Source organism: Pristiophorus japonicus, chromosome 1 (assembly GCF_044704955.1).
Source record: "Pristiophorus japonicus isolate sPriJap1 chromosome 1, sPriJap1.hap1, whole genome shotgun sequence".
Classification (NCBI taxonomy): Eukaryota; Metazoa; Chordata; class Chondrichthyes; family Pristiophoridae; genus Pristiophorus; species Pristiophorus japonicus.
Window position 1 is genome coordinate 456935920 of NC_091977.1, and position 19381 is coordinate 456955300.

General features: G+C 46.4%; 1 protein-coding gene across 1 annotated transcript in view; it reads right to left on the reverse strand.

Moving 5' to 3' along the window:
• Window positions 1-19381, reverse strand: part of cngb3.1 (cyclic nucleotide gated channel subunit beta 3, tandem duplicate 1) — a 283664-nt gene that overhangs the window by 187615 nt on the left and 76668 nt on the right. Inside the window, exons 5-6 of the mRNA XM_070886506.1 lie at window positions 10759-10809; window positions 10562-10648 (exon numbers count right to left, since the gene is read on the reverse strand). Coding sequence (XP_070742607.1) covers window positions 10562-10648; window positions 10759-10809 — 138 coding nt within the window. The remainder of the gene's footprint in view (window positions 1-10561; window positions 10649-10758; window positions 10810-19381) is intronic.

Consider the following 19381-nt stretch of genomic DNA (forward strand, 5'->3'; position numbering starts at 1 on the left):
GGCTCGTCCAGGTACTAATCTGTTGGGCTGTGACGGGTGATTGTTCACTCTCAAATGCTTCCATAACCATGACTAACTCTGTGTGCTGCGCCATTTCCAGCCCCGTGGTGGGCAATGGCAGCCTACTGAGAGCATCAGCGCAGTTTTCTGTGCCTAGCCTGTGGCGGATGGCATAGCTGTATACGGACAATGTGAGCGTCCATCTCTGGATGTGGGCTGATGCATTCGTATTTATTCCCTTGCTCTCGGAAAACAGGGATATTAATGGCTTATGGTCCGTTTCCAATTCAAATTTTATCCCAATCAGATATTGATGCATTTTCTTTACCCCATAGACACACGCTAATGCTTCTTTTTCAATCATGCTGTAGGCTCTCTCAGCCTTAGGCAGACCTCTGGATGTATAAGCAACCGGGTGCAATTTCCCAGATTCATTAGCTTGTTTCATTACACACACGACATCGTATGACGATGCATCACATGTTAGTACCAAACGCTTACATGGATCATACAACACAAGCAATTTGTTTGAGCATAACAATTTGCTCGCTTTTACAAAGGCATTTTCTTGGCTTTTGCTCCATATCCATTCGTCTCCTTTACGCAGTAAGGCGTGCATTGGTTCTAACAGTATGCTGAGACCTGGTAAGAAGTTACCAAATAGTTCAGGAGTCCTAGAAATGACCGCAGTTCCTTCACGTCCTGTGGCCTCGGTGTGTTCTCGATTGCCTCCGTCTTCGAATCGGTGGGCCTGATGCCGTCCGCCGCGATTCTTCTCCCCAGGAATTCCACTTCAGGCGCCAGGAAAACGCACTTTGAGCGTTTTAACCTGAACCCCACGTGGTTGAGTCGACTAAGAACGTCCTCCAGGTTCTGCAGATGCTCGACTGTGTCCCAACCTGTAACCAAGATGTCGTCCTGGAAGACCACCGTGCGCGGGACCGACTACAGTAAGCTTTCCACATTTCTCTGGAATATAGCCGCGGTTGATTGAATCCCAAACGGGCACCTGTTGTAAATGAAGAGACCTTTGTGCATGTTGATGCAGGTGAGGCCCTTCGATGCTTCCTCCAGTTACTGCATCATGTAGGCCGAGGTCAAGGCCAGCTTCGTCTTTCGCCCTGCCAGCATAGCGAAAAGGTCGTCAGTCTTTGATAGTGGGTATTGATCCTGCAGGGAGAAATGATTGGCAGTTACTTTGTAATCACCACTGATTTTGATGGTGTCATCTTCCTTGAGGACTGGAACAATCAGACTGGCCCACTCGTGGAATTCGATCGGCGAAATGATGCCCTCTCGTTGCAGCCAGTCCAGCTCGATCTCTACCGAGATGAAGAGAAACTTCTTCACTCAGAAAGTGGTTAACTTGTGGAATTCTCTACTGCAGAAAGTTGTTGAGGCCAGTTCGTTAGCAATATTCAAAAGGGAGTTAGATATGGCCCTTATGGCCAAAGGGATCAAGGAGTATGGAGAGAAAGCAGGAAAGGGGTACTGAGTTTGAATGATCAGCTATGATCTTATTGAATGGAGGTGCAGGCTCGAAGGGCTGAATGGCCTGCTCCTGCACCTAATTTCTATGGTTCTATGTTTCGCTCATCATGTACGGTACTGATCTCGCCTTGCGATGAATGGGTCGTGTCCCCGGAATTAGGTGGATCTGCACTTTTGTTCCTTGGAACTTCCCGATGCCTGGTTCGAACAGCGAAGAGAACTTGTTTAAGACCTGGGCACACGAAGTGTCGTCAGCGGACGAGAGCGCTCGGACGTCGTCCCAGTTCCAATGTATCTTTCCCAGCCAACTCCTGCCAAGCAGCGTGGGACCATCGCCCGGTACCACCCAGAGTGGTAGCTTGTGCACTGCTCCATTGTAGGAGACCTTTACAGTAGCACTGCCGATTACGGAAATCAGTTCCTTTGTGTAAGTTCTCAGCTTCGTGCGAATGGAAGTCAAGACTGGCCTTGAGGCCTTGCTGCATCACAATTTTTCGAAAGTCTTTTTGCTCATAATGGACTGGCTCACGCCCGTGTCCAGCTCCATTGACAGCGGGAGTCCATTTAATTCAACCTTCAGCATTATCGGGGGACACTTTGTGGTAAATGTGTACATCCCATATACCTCTGCCTCCTCGGTCTGAGGCTCTGGTTCATCATGATCCACCTCTACAACATGGTGGTTTGCAGGATTAACAGGGTTTGCAGCTCACCTGCACATACATTGGAGATGTCCCATTGTACCACAGCCCTTGCAAACGTATCCATTGAAGCGGCATGAATGGAAACGATGATCACCCCCGCAGCGCCAACAAGGTGTTAATGGCCTTGCATTCATCACCCTTGATGGTGGACTCTGAGACATCTGCGGATGTGCAGCTGCAGGCATGTGGGGCCTGCCCTGTACATTGCGATTTGAAAACAACATCACTTTGTTCACAGTACTTGTAGCAGCACTTGTGTGCTGAGAGATTTGCTTAGTATTGTCACTGGTGGCAATGAATGCCTGGGCTATCGCTATGGCCTTACTCAAGGTTGGGGTCTCTACAGTCAAAAGTTTGCGAAGTATCACTTCATGGCCAATGCCAAGTACAAAAATAAGCATGTGCTCCAAATGTCCTTCAAATTCGCAATGTCCTGCAAGGCATCTTAGCTCAGCAACATAAATTGACACTTCCTGACCTTCAGACCTTTTGTAGGTGCAGAACCGCCTCGCCATCAGAACGCTTTCCTTCGGGTTCAGATGCTCCCGGACCAGTGTGCACAAATCATCGTACAATTTCTCCGTGGGTTTCGCTGGAGTAAGCAGATTTTTCATGAGGCCATACGTTGGTGACCCGCAGACGGTGAGGAGAATCGCCCTTCGTTTGGCAGCATTCGCTTCTCCTTTCAGCTTGATTTGCCACGAAGTATTGGTCGAGTCGCTCCACGAAGGTTTCCCAATCATCTCCCTCCAAGAATTTCTCCAGGATGCCCACTGTTATCTGCATCATTGGGTTCATCATCTGTATCTCGTCGCCAATTGTTGTATATGAATAAAGAGTCTGACTGGATACAGTAAGCTCAATGTAAAATGTGACTGTAGTCTTTTATTGCAGGTCTCCAGAGTGCCTCTCCAGCCTGTAAGGCCTCCTTAAGTACCTGTGCTCCCAAGGGATTGTGGGATCCCTTGGGACTCCAGTGGATGAGCCCTCTGGTGGCTGTACAAGGTATATACAAGTTTACATACATAACAGCGACAATGGACCGTGCTTCACCAGTGCTGAATTCAAGGAATTCATGACCCGCAACGGGATCAACCATGTCACATCTGCCCTGTTCAAGCTCGCATCCAACGGCCATGCAGAACGGGCAGTTCAGACCATCAAGCAAAGCTTGAATCATGTGTTGGAAGGCTCCCTGCAGACCCGGTTGTCCCGAGTGCTGCTCAGTTACCGCACCAGACCCCACTCACTCACCGGGATTCCCCTAGCTGAGCTGCTCATGAAAAGGGCGCTTAAAACAAGGTTCTCTCTTGTCCACCCTGATCTCCATGATCACGTGGAGGGCAAGTGACATCAACAAAGTATGTACCATGACTGCGCAAATTTGTCACGCGATACTGAGATCAATGATCCTGTGTTTGTGCTCAATTATGGACATGGTCCCAAATGGCTCGCTGGCACGGTCACAGCCAAAGAGGGGAGTAGGGTGTTTCAGGTCAAACTGACCAATGGACAAATGCACAGAAAACATTTGGACGAAATCAAATCACGTTTCACCAACAACTACGAACAACCTGCAGGGGACACCACCAACTTTGACCTTCCAACACACACATAAGTGGCAAATGACATCATAGTTGACCACGAAACCGAACTCATCAGCCCCAGCAGCCCGGCAAGGCCGGCTACCCAACAGCCCAGTGAAGAACTGACCAACCCATCCACACCTGCATTTGTACCGAGACAATCGACAAGAGAGCGTAAAGCCCCAGATCGTCTCACCTTGTAAATAAGTGTACTGTTACCTTCACGGGGGAGTGATGTTATGTATTTAACCCTTTGTAACCTGCATTACACCTGACCACCAGAGGGCCTACCGGTTGGAGCCCTAAGGGATCCCAGCATCCCTTGGGAGCACAGTATATAAGCAGGCCACCCATGAATACCTTCACTCTTGAACCTTAATAAAGGAGCTAAGGTCACACTTGCTCATTTCACACAGTACTCAGTCTTAACATTTATTATGAGTATAACAGTAACAAATTCTGAAAAATGTACAGCGTTAGATACAAGCTGCATGCAGATTGTATCTAACTCTTAGGCCGAGAAATTTGTGATCGTTAAGAATCTGCCGGAACCACCGTGGGTCAGAGATAACGGGTGCCAAAATAGATGAGCTTGCAGTAGAAGGATATTGGTGCTGGTAGCTAATTAACATTAACGTTTTTGTGGCGTAGGAGGCCCAATGTAGCTTGGCCATAGCATCATTGCAGCAACAGCAGTCTTCTCTTAAAGCAAGGATGTAATTTTAGAGAGTAGTCCGATCACTTAAATGGGAATGGCCTTCTAAACTGAAAAATGAAAATAATTTTAAAATCGGCATGCTTTTAGCCCTTTCAGCTCAACTGCCCTGTGAATTTTTTCTAAAAGCATTCCCAAATGGAGTCTTCAGCCCCTAAAGCTGAATTATCTTCCGCACTTAAAGAAATGGGAAAAGTGCCTCAGCACTAACACAAATGGCTCAGTAAGCCATAGAAGAGCCACCCAGGGTCTCGCACACAGCACTCCAGCTTTGTGCAAAGGATCAATACTGCACGAGAGGTCCACTACCCACATGGGCCAGGAGGCCCTCCAGAAAGTAGGATGTAGGACCAGATCATCGAGGCCATCACTGCCAGCAGTGTCACTCCCACATCCTAGCTCCAGTGCCAAAAGATGCTTCATGACCTCACACCAGTGGTCAAGATCAGTGAATTCGTCATCAAAAGCCATCCCCTACCAACTGCACCTCTAGCCTCAAACACTGCTCAATGCAGGACTCCGTCCCCCTCCCTCCTTGGTTAATCACTTGCCTGCCAACAATCTTTACCAAACATGAGGGACAGCTCCCATTCCTAGCTTCACCTCACCCCCTTGGAAGAGACGGTGCTGGACAGTCTTGGTAGGGACATGGCTGAGCCCTTGACCAGTGGCGGGGCTGAAATGATTCAAGACGCTGGTAGCCTCATACGTTATCCTCCTTTGCGCATGCACCTCTTGCTTTCCCGCCCTCCCCTCACCACCACTCATTTCACACAACCAAGAAATGCAGCCTGCCCAGCTAGTTGAAAAAGAAAAAGAAAAAGAAAGAGAAAGGGAAAGAGAAAGAGAAAGAGAAGGAGAAGGAGAAAAAGGAAGAGAAGGAGGAGGAGGTGGAGAAGAAGAAGAAGAAGAAGAAACAACACCGCCACTTGGTTTGACATTCCCAGCCACCAGTTCCTCAAGGTCGACCAGCAAGGCCATTTGCAGTGTCCCCCATTGAAAGTCAGCAGCCTTTCACCAGCCATGTTGCAGCCACTGGGGTAGCACTATGTGGCATTAGTGGGGTAGGCAAAGACACACACAAGACAGTCACTAAGGGAATGCATAAGGATGATGAGTTGATTTTTTGATGTCATATTGGATGGATAGATGTATAAAGATTGAAAAGTTTGCTTTGTGGTGGCTTTTATTTCAGCATTGTGACCAAGAGGCTGCTGTGATGGTCAGTAACAGAGGGAAGGGAAGGTGTGGGACAAATGTTGAAAGGGGAATTGGGGTTGTGGTCACTGGTACCGCAGATAGATGATTCCATCCCGGATACCCTGGCCTGGAAGGGGCTGTCTAGGTTGCATCCTTCCTTCTGTTTCCTCCTCTTTGGCTTCTTCCGCTTTAAGTGGTAGAAGTGAGGGGGTTGGCCATTGGAGTGGTTGGGGGCAAGGGCGGGGGGGTCGGACAGGGAGTTGGAGGTCAGAGGGGGAGTTGAAGATTGGACATCAGAGGGAGGTGAGTTGGACATCCGGGGTCAGCTGATCACTGGGGTCCGATCATGGAAAGGGGGTCAGCTGATCGTAGGGATCCAATTGCGGGGACGGAGGCAGGTATGCTCGTTGGACCAGGAGGAAATATTCCTGGTCCTTCTGGCCCATAAGCAGTGTTGTAAAGGAACTTACTTGATGGATATGGCCCTTCTTGCCTCCCTTCAGCTGCTGGGTTTCCTGAGGCACAGGACACCTGGCCTGCAGGTTTTAAAAGTAATACACTTGTTAAATTGGAGGCATGCAGCCTCATTAAAGTATTCGAGTGATGGATCCACCTCCTGAGAGTAGGTTAGTTGCCCGCCCTTCAAACCACAACCGATAAAACCGGACGGATATGGGTGCACTGGAAACGGGTTGGGGATCGGGTTTCAGATTTTTACATTTTTAACCCCCATCTCCTTCCCACCCATCCTGGGGGGTTAAAATTACCCTCTCTGTGACTATGTGACATCTTTGATCCACCCTCCATCATCAAGCTGTTTCTAAGGCATTAGTAGTGCTGTCCTTGAAGAGGCTCTAGAGTGGTCGGGCAGTGACTTTTCTTCTATTTTTTGCTTCCAGCTATTGGAAATTTCCTACATGCTGCGCTATGGCTCCTTCTACCGTCAGAAAAAAAGATCAGCAAATCACCAATGTGTCATCCGCAAGCAAGATGTATTGTTAATGGATATGTTGTTATTGATGGGCACCATTTAGGGCTGTAATATATACATCAGAATGTTAACGTTTATTTATATATTGTGGTCACTCCAGATACAGAACACTGGATTGACTTGACATTGTGGGCGAAAATTCAACCAGAGCCGGTAATAATGCACAGTGGGCAGCATGATCAGAACATTCGCCTGATGGTGTCAGACAGAAATATGCGCAAAATTGGCATGTGTACCTCATTTGATTAAGATTGGCGAGCTGTCTGTGTTACTGTTTATTAGCAGTTTGCAGGGAAATTTGTAGGCCCAACGGCCATTTTTCGCCAATAAATGGGCAAACCTAAGTTGAATTTCTCTCCCTGTGAATTCAAATCATAGCTTTGATTCATTGAAGCAGGTTATCATTAGACCAGCTCTATAATTCTTCTCCTGTTCCATCCACCAATCAAAACACTTCAGAAGACTTCAATGTAAGCAGGAGGAAAAGCTGGCACAATAAATCCCAAAACTCCTTTCAGCCAATTCCGGGTCAGCAGTCCCATCCATGGTGTGAAACCAGGGAAAGGGGACAGCAAGAAAAATCTATCACTTTACTTTCATTTAATAGGTTTGACATCACAAGTAAATATTAAAAGGGGGAGCCTCAGATGTTCATATTTAACGATGTGATAATAATATATATAAATATTGTGCATATTAATAGACAACCTTTACTCCAACCTCAAAAAATCCCTATCCCGTGTCCCCGCGGATGACAAACTATCCTCCTAGGTGACTTCATCGTCAGGGTCGGCAAAGACACAGCCTTCTGGGGAGGTGTGATTGGCAGAGAGGGGGTAGGGAAACTCAACTCCAGCGGTATCCTACTCCTGACAAAATGTCTGGAACATGAACTTCTCATCACCAACACCTTGTTCTGCCAGAGGGACAATACAAGGCATCGTGGCAACACCCTCACTCCAAACACTGACACATGCTCGACTATGTCATCGTCCAAGCCAGGGATCGCAAGGTTGTGCACATCACCCGCGCCATGACAGGAGCTGACAACTGCTGGATGGACCACTGCCTAATCCGATCCATCATCGACATCAACATAGCCCCAAAGCGGAGGGGACAGCAGAAGCAGTCCCGCAAAAAAGTCAATGTTGGGACACTTAAAGACCCAGCTAACAGAGCCCTATACAACCAGTGCCTCACAGCTAATCTGGCATGCCTTGATGACCCTGAGACGCAGAATGCCCACAGCGCTTGTTATGCCCTCCAGGCCTCCATAACCAGTGCCTGTGAAGAGACACTTGGTCACTCAACCAGAAAACACCAGGACTGGTTTGATGAGAATGATCAAGAGTTCCAAGAATTAATAGATCGCAAGCGCAGAGCATTTCTGAGCCTTAAGCAACAACTCAACTCGGGAGCAGCAAAGCAACATTACAGGCGGCTCAAGGCTGAGGTCCAACAAAAAACCCGGGTCCTAAAGAACAGATGGTGGATGGAGAAAGTACAGGAGATACAATAACTAGCCGACAGCCATGATATGCGAAGATTCTTCATCGCAATCAAGGCCACCTACGGTTCAAACACCCAAGGCCCCACCCCACTGCTGGCCAAGAACGGGGAAACACTCATCAAGGACCCGAGGCAGTCAGGGCCCACTGGAAGGAGCACTTTGAAGATCTCTTCAATCAAGACTCTGCCTTTGACTCGAGTGTTCTCGACTCCATCCTGCAGCATGCGACCCGCCACTACCTCAGTAAAACCCCAAGTCCGCACCAGGTAGGAAAGGCCATAAGACAGCTTAAGAACAACAAGGCTACGGAAGCGGATGGAATCCTTGCTGAGGCACTATAGTATGGCGGAGAGGTGCTGTTGGCGCAGATACATGACCTCATCTCTCTCATCTGGAGGGAGGAGAGCACGCCAGGAGATCTCAGAGATGCAGTGATCGTGACCATCTTTAAAAAAGGGGACAAGTCCGAATGTGGAAACTGCAGAGGAATCTCCCTGCTATCAGCCACTGGGAAAGTTGTTGCTAGAGTTCTCCTCAACCGTCTTTTCCCTGTGGCTGAGGAGCTCCTCCCGGAGTCGCAGTGCGGATTTCGTCCCCTCCGGGGCACAATGGACATGATATTTGCAGCGCGATAGCTGCAGGAAAAATGCAGGGAGCAGCACCAGCCCTTATACATGGCCTTCTTCGACCTTACAAAGGCCTTTGACACTGTCTACCGTGAGGGTCTATGGGGCGTCCTTCTCCGTTTTGGATGCCCCCAAAAGTTCGTCAACATCCTCCGCCTGCTCCATGACGACATGCAGGCCGTGATCCTTACCAATGGATCCATTATAGACCCAATCCACGTCCGGATTGGGGTCAAACAGGGCTACCTCATTGCCCCAACCCTCTTCCCAATCTTCCTTGCTGCCATGCTTCACCTCACAGCCAACAAGCTCCCTGCTGGAGTGGAACTAAACTACAGAACCAGTGGGAAGCTATTCAACCTTCGCCGTCTCCAGGCCACCCCAACCTCTGTCATCGAGCTACAGTACACGGATGACGCCTGTGTCTGCGCACATTCAGAGGCTGAACTCCAGGACATAGTCGATGTATTTACTGAGACGTACGAAAGCATGGGCCTTACGCTAAACATCCTCCACCAGCCTGTCCTCGCCGCACAGCATTGCCCCCCAGTCATCAAGATCCACAGCGCGGCCCTGGACAACGTGGACCATTTCCCAAACCTCGGGAGCCTCTTATCAACAAAAGCAGACATTGATGAGGAGATTCAACACCGCCTCCAGTGCGCCAGCGCAATCTTTGGCCACCTGAGGAAAAGAGTGTTCAAAGACCAGGCCCTCAAATCTACCACCATGCTCATGGTCTACAGGGCTGTTGTAATACCTGCCCTCCTGTATGGCTCAGAGACATGGAGGGCAGGTATTACAACAGTAGACACCTCAAGTCGCTGGAGAAATACCGCCAATGATGCCTCCGCAAGATTCTACAAATCCCCTGGGAGGACAGACGCACCAACATTAGTGTCCTTGACCAGGCAAATATCCCCAGCATTGAAGCACTGACCACACTTGATCAGCTCTGCTGGGCAGGCTACGTTGTCCACATGCCAGACACGAGACTCCCAAAGCAAGCGCAAATGAGCCAAAGGTGGACAGAAAAATGTTACAAGGACATCCTCAATGCCTCCCTGATAAGGTGCAACATCCCCACCGACACCTGGGAGTACCTGGCCAAAGACCGCCCTAAGTGGAGGAAGTGCATCTGGGAGGGCGCTGAGCGCCTCGAGTCTCATCGCCGAGTACATGCAGAAAACAAGCGCAGGCAGCGGTAAGTATGTGCGGCACACCTGTCGCACCCTCCCTTACCCTCAACAACTGTGTCCCACCTGTGGCAGGGACTGTGGCTCTCGTATTGGACTGTTCAGCCACCTAAGGACTCATTCTAAGAGTGGAACAAGTCTTCCTCGATTCCGAGGGACTGCCTATGATGATGATGATATTAATAGAAATAATTGTATTTTATAGGGGCAGAATAGAGATTTTACATGAATAAATTAATTGAAACAATGTTTACAGCATATCATTCCCATGTGTTACACTTTCCCAATATATTCCGCTTGACTCTGTAACAATCTAATGATGCAGCACCATGTATTCCATTTCATTCATTAGACAGTCAAACTTTAAACATGTCAAATATGATTTATAGATCTCACCAAGTTTTGGCAATCCAGACACATTCTAAAGACTCATAAAAGAAAAAAACAGTTGTGATTTATAACAACAACATGTGAGTTAAATGTAATAGAAACAGTCCATAAAAATTTAGTTCCAATATTAAACCAATAATTAGTGTATTTACCTTAAGTAAACGATTCAGTCGAAACAGAGGATTACAGTTAAACAGCAAGTATAATAAATCAAAGGGGATTATTGAAGCCAGATCAAGCTGTGGAAACAGAATTTAAATCAGAAAGCATACTCTTTAATCTTAAAAGATAATTTAGTTGAAAAGTATTTGTTAATTGGTTGGATATTTATAACTAAATGCATACTTACCTTGAATCTTAACGAATGTGTATAATTCTTTCTCATTTCTTTTTTAATAGTCTAAAGAGCAAGAAAATGCATGAATTAGAGAATCAGTTTCATGAAATTAAAATACTTTTTACTTTACTCTTTTGTGATTTCTTTGTGTTCATCAATGAAAGGAACGCTAATGCTAGGGAACAGGCAGTGCATTCCAGATCATAACAACTCACTGCATTAAAAAAAATCTCCTCATCTCATCTCTGGCATTACCTTCAATCTGTGTCCTCTGGTTACCAACCCTTCTGCCAGTGGAAACAGATTTTCCTTATTTATTCTATCAAACCCTTCATGATTTTGAATACCTCTATCAAATCTTCCCTTAATGTTCACTGCTCCAAGGAGAGTAATCCCAGCTTCTCTAGTCTCTCCACGTAACTGAAGTCCCTCACCCCTGGCACCATTGTAATAAATCTCCTCTGCACCCTCTCCAAAACCTTGACATCCTTCCTAAAGTATGTTGCCCAAAATTAGACACAATACTCTAGCTGAGGCCTAACCAATGATTAATAAAGATTTAGTAACTTCCTTGCTTTTGTTCTCTGTGCCTCTATTTATAAAGCCAAGGATCCTCTATGCCTTTTTAATACCCTTCTCAACTTGTCTTGCCAGCTTCAAATATTTCTTTACGTAATCCCCCAAATCTCTCTGTTCCTGCATGCCCTTTACAATTGTACCATTTAGTTTATATTGGTTCTCATTCTTCCTTCCAAAATGCATCACTGCACACTTCTCATGAAATTTAATCTGCCTTGCATCTGCTCTTTGCACCAGTCTATCTATGTCTCCTCACTGTTTACTACTTTTCCGAGTTTTGTCTCATCTGCAAACTTTGAAATTATGCCCTCTACATCCAAGTCCAGGGCATTAATATTAATCAAAAAGAGAGTGGTCCGATCACCGACCAGTGGGGTGGGGGGGGGGGGGGGGGGGTGGGGTGGAGGGTGGGGGGGACACCACTGTATATATCCCTCCAGTTTGAAAAACAACCATTCACCACTACTCTCTGCTTTCTGTTCCTTAGCCAATTTCATATCCACGCTGCCACTGCCCCTTTAACCCTATGGGCTTCAATTTTGTAGATTGGACCTGCTTCTTTCTTTAAGTGCCTCTGCCTTCTCCTCCATTTGAAGACGTTCTTCAAAAGTACCACAAAACCTACATGAGGCATCTATGACAGTTTCCGACTAATCACCTGAGACTTGCAAAAGGTTCACTACACATCATCATCTCCCCCTCTCCCAGTCTGCTGCTGAAATCTTCAGGAACTCCTGGCTTATTTAAAGGCTGCACTTGAAATTTGCACACCTCCTTTAGAAAATCATACTACAGTCAAGTAGAGTCAGCAAGGTTTTATGAAAGGGAAATCATGTTTGACAAATTTGCTGGAGTGCTTTGAGGATGTCTGAAGCAGGGTGGATAAAGGGGTACCAGTAGATGTCATGTATTTGAATTTCCAGTCGGCATTCAAAAAGTGCCACATAAAAGGTTACTGCACAAGATAAGAGTTCACGGGGTTGGGGGTAATATATCAGCATGGATTGAGAATTGGCTAACTAACAGAAAACAGAGAGTCGAAATAAATGGGTAATTTTCATGTTGGCAAACTGTAAATAATGGGGTGCCACAGGGATCAGTTCTGGGGCCTCAACTATTTATAATCTATATTAATTAAAGAAGCTACAAAGGGATATTGGTAGGCTAAATGTGTGGGCAAAGATTTGGCAGATGGGGCTAGAGTTTCCTTGTTTTTTGCATGCTTAACGCCCACTTAACATCCATTTTACCGCTGAAATTATGTATAAAGCCCATATATCGCCCATTTAACCACAAAATGGAAACTGACGGGCATTTTTCAGAAACTTATTGCCAAGTGTTACTTTTCCCATGTGTGTAACGCTGGGAAAAAATAATACTGCCCGCCCACTTTTTTGGGCGGAATCATCAGAATGGGCAAAATCAACGGCCATAATATCACCCAGTGTTACTTTCCGCACGGAATTAACGCTGAGATTCAATAACACTGCCTGTCCACTTTTTTTTGTCGTAATGATCATATTTGCCAAAACTAGCGGCCATGAGATTGCCCAGCGTCACCTTCACCACCACGTACACATATCGCCCACATTATCGCTTGGCCAAAAAAACGCCCAGAAAAAGTGGAACTAACCAGAACTAATCATAGCGTTATGGACGCCATGTTCTACATCACATGTCGCATCCTTTAAAAGGCTGCTGTGTTTCAACCTCAGGGAAGTTCGGATGTACTCTGGAGGTCATTGGAGTTGATGTGAACATCTGTACAAATATCTTGACCATACTGTGACCGATTGGAATTGAATAGGTGTCTTCGTCGGAACATTCATTGTTTGTGATCAATTGGTGGAAAACAGAGAGCTACTGCAATGGGGCTTGTCCTTTCTCACCCTCCCTTGATGACCAATTACATGCTGCAGACTCGAGATGGCCGAAGGTACGCTCCACAGCATTATGTGCCCAATGTAAGACATGCCAGATTGATGAGGAGGACCAGATGTTACACCCCCCCACAAGTACAGGGAGAAGCAGCCTGACCTCGACTTGCCCGACACCACCTGCCTTCAGAGACTGCGCTTCCACAAAGAGGTTATCACTGAGGTATGCCAGCTCATAAGGGGAGATCTGCAGCCTGCCAACACCATCAGTACTGCACTGTCTGTCGAGGTCAAAGTCACCTCGGCACTGTCGTTCTATGCATCGGGTTCTTTTCAGGTCTCAGCCGGCGACATTTGTGGTTTGTCTCAGCATGCCACACATTGTTGCATTAGACAGGTCACTGAAGCCCTGTACGCATGCAGGAGGGACTTGATCAGCTTCCCTATGATCAGGGAGGCACAGAGTGAGAGGACTCTAGGATTCTACCGAATTGCAAAATTCCTCAAGGTGCAATGAGCAATAGACTGTAAACACATCGCGATGCAGGCACCTTTTCAGGTTGCAGAGGTTTTCAGGAACCGCAAGGGATTCCACTCCCTGAATGTCCAACTCGTTGTCGACCACCAGCAAATTATAATGGCAGTGAATGCTAAATTTCCGGGCAGCATCCATGATGCTCACATCCTGCGTGAAAGCACTGTATCTGACTTGTTTAACAATCAGCCACAAGGTCAATGCTGGATGCTTGGTGACAAAGGATATGGCCTCGCCACCTGGCTGATGACCCCCCTGCGTGACATTCACACCGAAGCTGAGAGGCGATACAACGAGAGCTACGGAGCCACTCACAATATCATGGAGAAAACCATTGGCGTGCTTAAGCAGCACTTTAGATGCCTGGACCACTCAGGAAGAGACCTCCTATACCACCCTGAGCAGGTAGCTCAATTCGTGGTGGTGTGCTCCATGCTGCACAACTTGGCTATCAGGAGGGGACAAGAATTGCCTGATGAGTCTGACAGTTCACTTCACCAGAGAGAGGAAGAGGAGGATGAGGAGGCGGATGCTGACTGGCCCAGACAATCAGGCTGACACTGAAGCCATGCCCCTGCCCCCCTGTAGACCGCATGAAAAGGCCCGTGATGGCATGATAGCTGCAAGAGCCTTACGTCAGGAGCTCATCAATAAGCGCTTTGCCTGAAAGAACATTGATGTTATTTACAAGGCTGACACACAACTGGGCGTGCAGGTCATAAATCAATGGAGGACATCACCTTGGTGACAGTTAAAGTTTAAGTTGATTGAAGTTAAGTGTAATTATGCCCTTTGATGTTAAGGAATCACCAACGTGTAATGGTGCAGCTATCTGAGCCAATGTGCAACAAGATTTTGTTAAATAAAAAACATTTAAACTGAACAATAGTCTGAAATCATCAGTATTTCTGTAAAAACCAACCCTTCCCCCCACTATCCGCTTCTCCTCCCCACCTCTACCCCTTCCCCTCCTGACTCCAAGCCGCCTGGCCGAGGAGCTCCTCAGGCGATGACGGCCGAACCGCTGCTTGGACCAATACGGGAGAGGACGGTCCTGAGGTGGGAATGTGCTCCGAGTTAGAAGCAAGATGTTGCTCCTGGCTCTCATGTGTGGTTGGCAATGGGGGTGCGGCACCTTGGGGTGCAGTGCTGCGCTCCGGGACCACTGGGAGCCCTCTGCAACCAATGTTCCTGGCTATCAGCTCCAGGATCTCCTCCATCCCTTTCATGTTATATATTATTTGTTGGACAAAAACTTGGTGCCAACTATGTTCTTGGTGCTTAGTAGGCTTTTTGCTGCTGGTGAATCTCCCTAGCCAAACAAGCACACACCACAACCACACACGCTTTCAGTCCCTCTCTGCTCCCTCTCTCTCTGTCTCCTCTTCTGCACATGTCATGATGACCCTTGACCTCCTGAATCGTGGGAATTGAGCATTGCCATTCTGTTGCTAAGGATGGTGACATTTTACGGCAGAAGGTCAGTGAGATTTAACGCTACCGCCCGTTTCCTATCGCTCGCAGTAGCGCCCAATTTCAAAAATGGAGACTAGGTGCTTTGAGAATGGGTGAGAAGCTGGCGATCTGAAAACCCATTTTTACTGCTCACGCCGGAAATAACTCCCATTTTTGGGCGATAAGCACAAAAGTGTAAAACCTAGCCCATGGAGTATAATGTGGGAAAGTGTGAAGTTATCCACTTTGGTAGGAAAAATAAAAAAGCACGTTATTATTTAAATGGAGAGCGATTACAAAATGCTGTGGCACAGAGGGATCTGGGGTCCTTGTACATGAAATGCAAAAAGTTAGTATGCAGGTACAGCAAGTAATTAGGAAGGCAAATGGAATGTTAGCCTTTATTGCAAAGGGGTTGGAGTATAAAAGTAGGGAAGTCCTGCTACAACTGTACAGGGTGTTGGTGAGACCACACCTGGAGTACTGCATACAGTTTTGGTCTCCTTATTTAAGGAGGGATATACTTGCATTGGAGGCAGTTTAGAGATGGTTCACGAGGTTGATTCCTGTGATGAAGGGGTTATGTTATGAAGAAAGCTTGAGCAGGTTGGGCCTATACTCCTTGGAGTTTAGAAGAATGAAAGGTGATCTTATTGAAATGTATAAGATTATGAGGGGGCTTGATCGGATCGATGCAGAGAGATTATTTCCCCTCGTGTGGGTATCTAGAACTAAGGGGCATAGGTTCAGAATAAGTGGTCGCCCATTTGAAAAGGAGATGAGGAGGAATTTCTTCTCTCAGAGGGTCATGAATCTGTGGAATTCTCTACCCCAGAGAGCTGTGGATGCTGGGTCATTGAGTACGTTTAAGGTGGAAATAGTCAAGGGTAATGGGGAGTGGGCACTGAAGTAGAGTTGAGGCCAAGATCAGATCATCCATGATCTTATCAAATGGCCTACTCCTATTTCTTATGTTCTTATATGTTCTCCTCAGTCCTAGTACAGTACTCTTGTGTTACAAGGAGTTTTGCTCAATTAACACCAGTGGGTATACAAATTCAGCTTGCACCACATTCTATGGCACGGTCAGTTTTGGAATGGATGGGTGGGAATCCCATCCTTGCAGTGCACTGTTGGAACAGGTAGTCCCATGGAAATTCAGATCCATTAACTTTAATTGTTGGACAATTTTGTGATATGCACATCAGAATTTTCACTCCATTGTTACTATCAGAAATGTGGTCAGTCAGGAATCAGCAGAGCTAATGCTTATTTTGTATATTTCCAGTCAATAGTCTAAATAATGTCATGGGGCTTTTATATAGATATATTTTGTGGAAATAAAGAGCAACTTTCTCATGAAATGTATTTCAGAGTTAATGCAATAGAGGAGCTAATGGATGCAACTGTGGAAAGGACAGCTCTAGTTGGCTGACCAGCAAACACAACCACAAAGGCCTCAGGTAGGAAGCATGGAAAAACATCAGAAAGATGTTTAATGATCTGAAAAAGAGTACAAAAGATAAGCCTATAGAAATACAGTAAGGATTTGTGCCAGTTAAATAAAGTCACGCATATCAGCAAGCTTTTGCAGTAAGCATTCTATTTCCATCAGTACAATTTTCAAAGATGGTTTTAATTGATTAAACAAATGTGTGCATGTGCAAACAGTGCTGCTGCTCCTCAAAAAGTGGAGACAAATGTAAACTATGTTATTTTATATATTTCTTTTTAAATAGTAATAGTTAAAGACAGATAACACAGTAGACAAACAGACTGACTTCATATATGTGGCTTTTGTGACAACAGTCACACAGGTCCTTTATTTCCACTCATTGGATAGATTGTCAAACTGAATTATATTGCATAATAAGGGATAATTGGCACATATTTAAATGTGGCTAAAAGAGTGATCTAACAATCATGCACAAACAGAAAAGTACTATAAATGTGGGTTTATATTTACCAAGGCACTGTTTCTTTAAATGGCACACTTTGCTTGCTGTCAGAAAAAATTGCATTTACCAACCAAATGGAAGTGATTCCTAGTTAAATGCATCAGTCCCATACTACCACCTAGAGTAATGACCTCTAAGCGGGGACAACCAAACACAGCCTCATATATGTATCCCTAATACTGTGGCACACAATGATAGGTTGCAATGCTTAAACATGCGGCAAATATTGTAGTTCTATGCTTTTTGGGGGAGAAATTGGCCTGCTTTGTGCCTCCTGTTAGTGCTTATGAGGGCTGGTAATGGGCGCTAATGGGTTACCAACTGGGCGTGGCTAAATCACCGACGTTCGCAACCTTCCCTGATGGTTTTGCACTGGCGCTAACAGTTACTGCCTCGTTCTCTTGCGTCCCGAAGATCATGATGTCATCTGGTACGCAGTGCTCCGTTATCGCTCCGGATGTAATATTCACTCTGTCCCCTGCAGCATCACCGGGGTCAACAACAGCAGCAGCAAGTAGCTTTGTCACCTCGGTTGGCCGTTTGGAGAGTAATATTTAAAGGCAGTGGTGGTCAGGTAGGGCAAACTTGATTTATCTCCCCATTCTGGTGCCTCCTGCTTTCTTTTGCCCCCACGATTGTTCAGCCCTGCACTCTCTTAGAGTGCTTGGGGCCAGTATGCACGTAGCGCAGGTGCTGTGGGCCAACAGACACAGCTTGAAGATTCATTCAACCCAGCACTGGCCCTTCCCTTTATCATCATCATCATAGGCAGTTCCTTGGAATCGAGGAAGACTTGCTTCCACTCTTAACATGAGTTCTTAGGTGGCTGTATAGTCCAATACGAGAACCACAGTCTCTGTCACAGGTGGGACAGACAGTCATTGAGGGAAGGGGTGGGTGGGACTGCTTTGCTGCATGCTCTTTCTGCTGCCTGCGCTTGATTTCTGCATGCTCTCGGGGACAAGATTCGAGGTGCTCAGCACCCTCCCGGATGCACTTAGGGTGGTTTTTGGCCAGGGACTCCCAGGTGTCAGTGGGGATGTTGCACTTTATCAGGTAGGCTTTGAGGGTGTCCTTGTAACGTTTCCGCTGCCCACCTTTGGCTCGTTTGCCGTGAACGAGTTCCGAGTAGAGCGCTTGCTTTGGGAGTCTCGTGTCTGGCATGCGAACAATGTGGCCTGCCCAGTGGAGCTGATCTAGTGTGGTCCGTGCTTCAATGCTGGGGATGTTGGCCTGGTCGAGGACGCTAACGTTGGTGCGTCTGTCCTCCCAGGGGATTTGTAGGGAGGGAAGGAACCTGTAAAACGGCAGCGATGCCCCGAACATTGCTCAGCACTCTGCCGATACCGTTCCCTCACTCTCTTTAGCACTCCACTTCCCTCTTGGAGCGCTAAAGCGAAAGTTCCCAGTAGAAGCAAATCCAGAAGCAGAAGCAAAATCCCAGCAATACTTTTGCACTTCCTGAAAAGTTATTTCCCCAAACGGGGAGCTACGCAATTTCTAGCCCAATATTTTTAGCTAAGCACAACAACTTTGCACAAAAACCTGGATGCAGTGAAATCAGATTATGACAGTAGTTCTCTGCTAATTAGCGTTGCCGGTAAATTCTTAAACTCAGCATGTGCTATCATAGTAATATTAACATATTTAATTACTCATAGGGGCCATCTGCTGTCTTGATAAGCTAAGGAAAGACATGGGCAAGAAGCAGAAGTATAAGAGAAAGGGATCTCAAAACCCACATTAGTCACATTGAAGCTCGCAATTCAACACCTCTCCATAGCTATATAGTGATACATCTCCTCGAGTATATTCGAGACAGATTGATAACATTTTGGACAGTAAGGGAACCAAGGGATATGGGAATAGGGTGAGAAAGTGAAATTCAGATATGTTAGAATGTTTTCAGATGATTTACAAAGTCAATATATTCTAGCATCCCTTTCTTTTAACATTTTTATTGGTACAGCAAATATGAGAGATAGGGAAAGCTTAATCTTCTCTCTCTCTCTCTCTTTCTCTCTATATAGCATCTTTCACGACCGCTGAATGTCCCAAAGCACTTTACAGCCAATGAAGTACATTTTGAAGTTTAGTCCATGTTGTAATGTAGGAGAACAAGGGCAGAATGAAAACATCCAGGTCTGGGGAACAGGATAAATATTTGGCCTCAGCACGTATTGTACTATAAACAAAGCTTCTAGCACAGAGGCAAAAGCTGAAAAGATTAT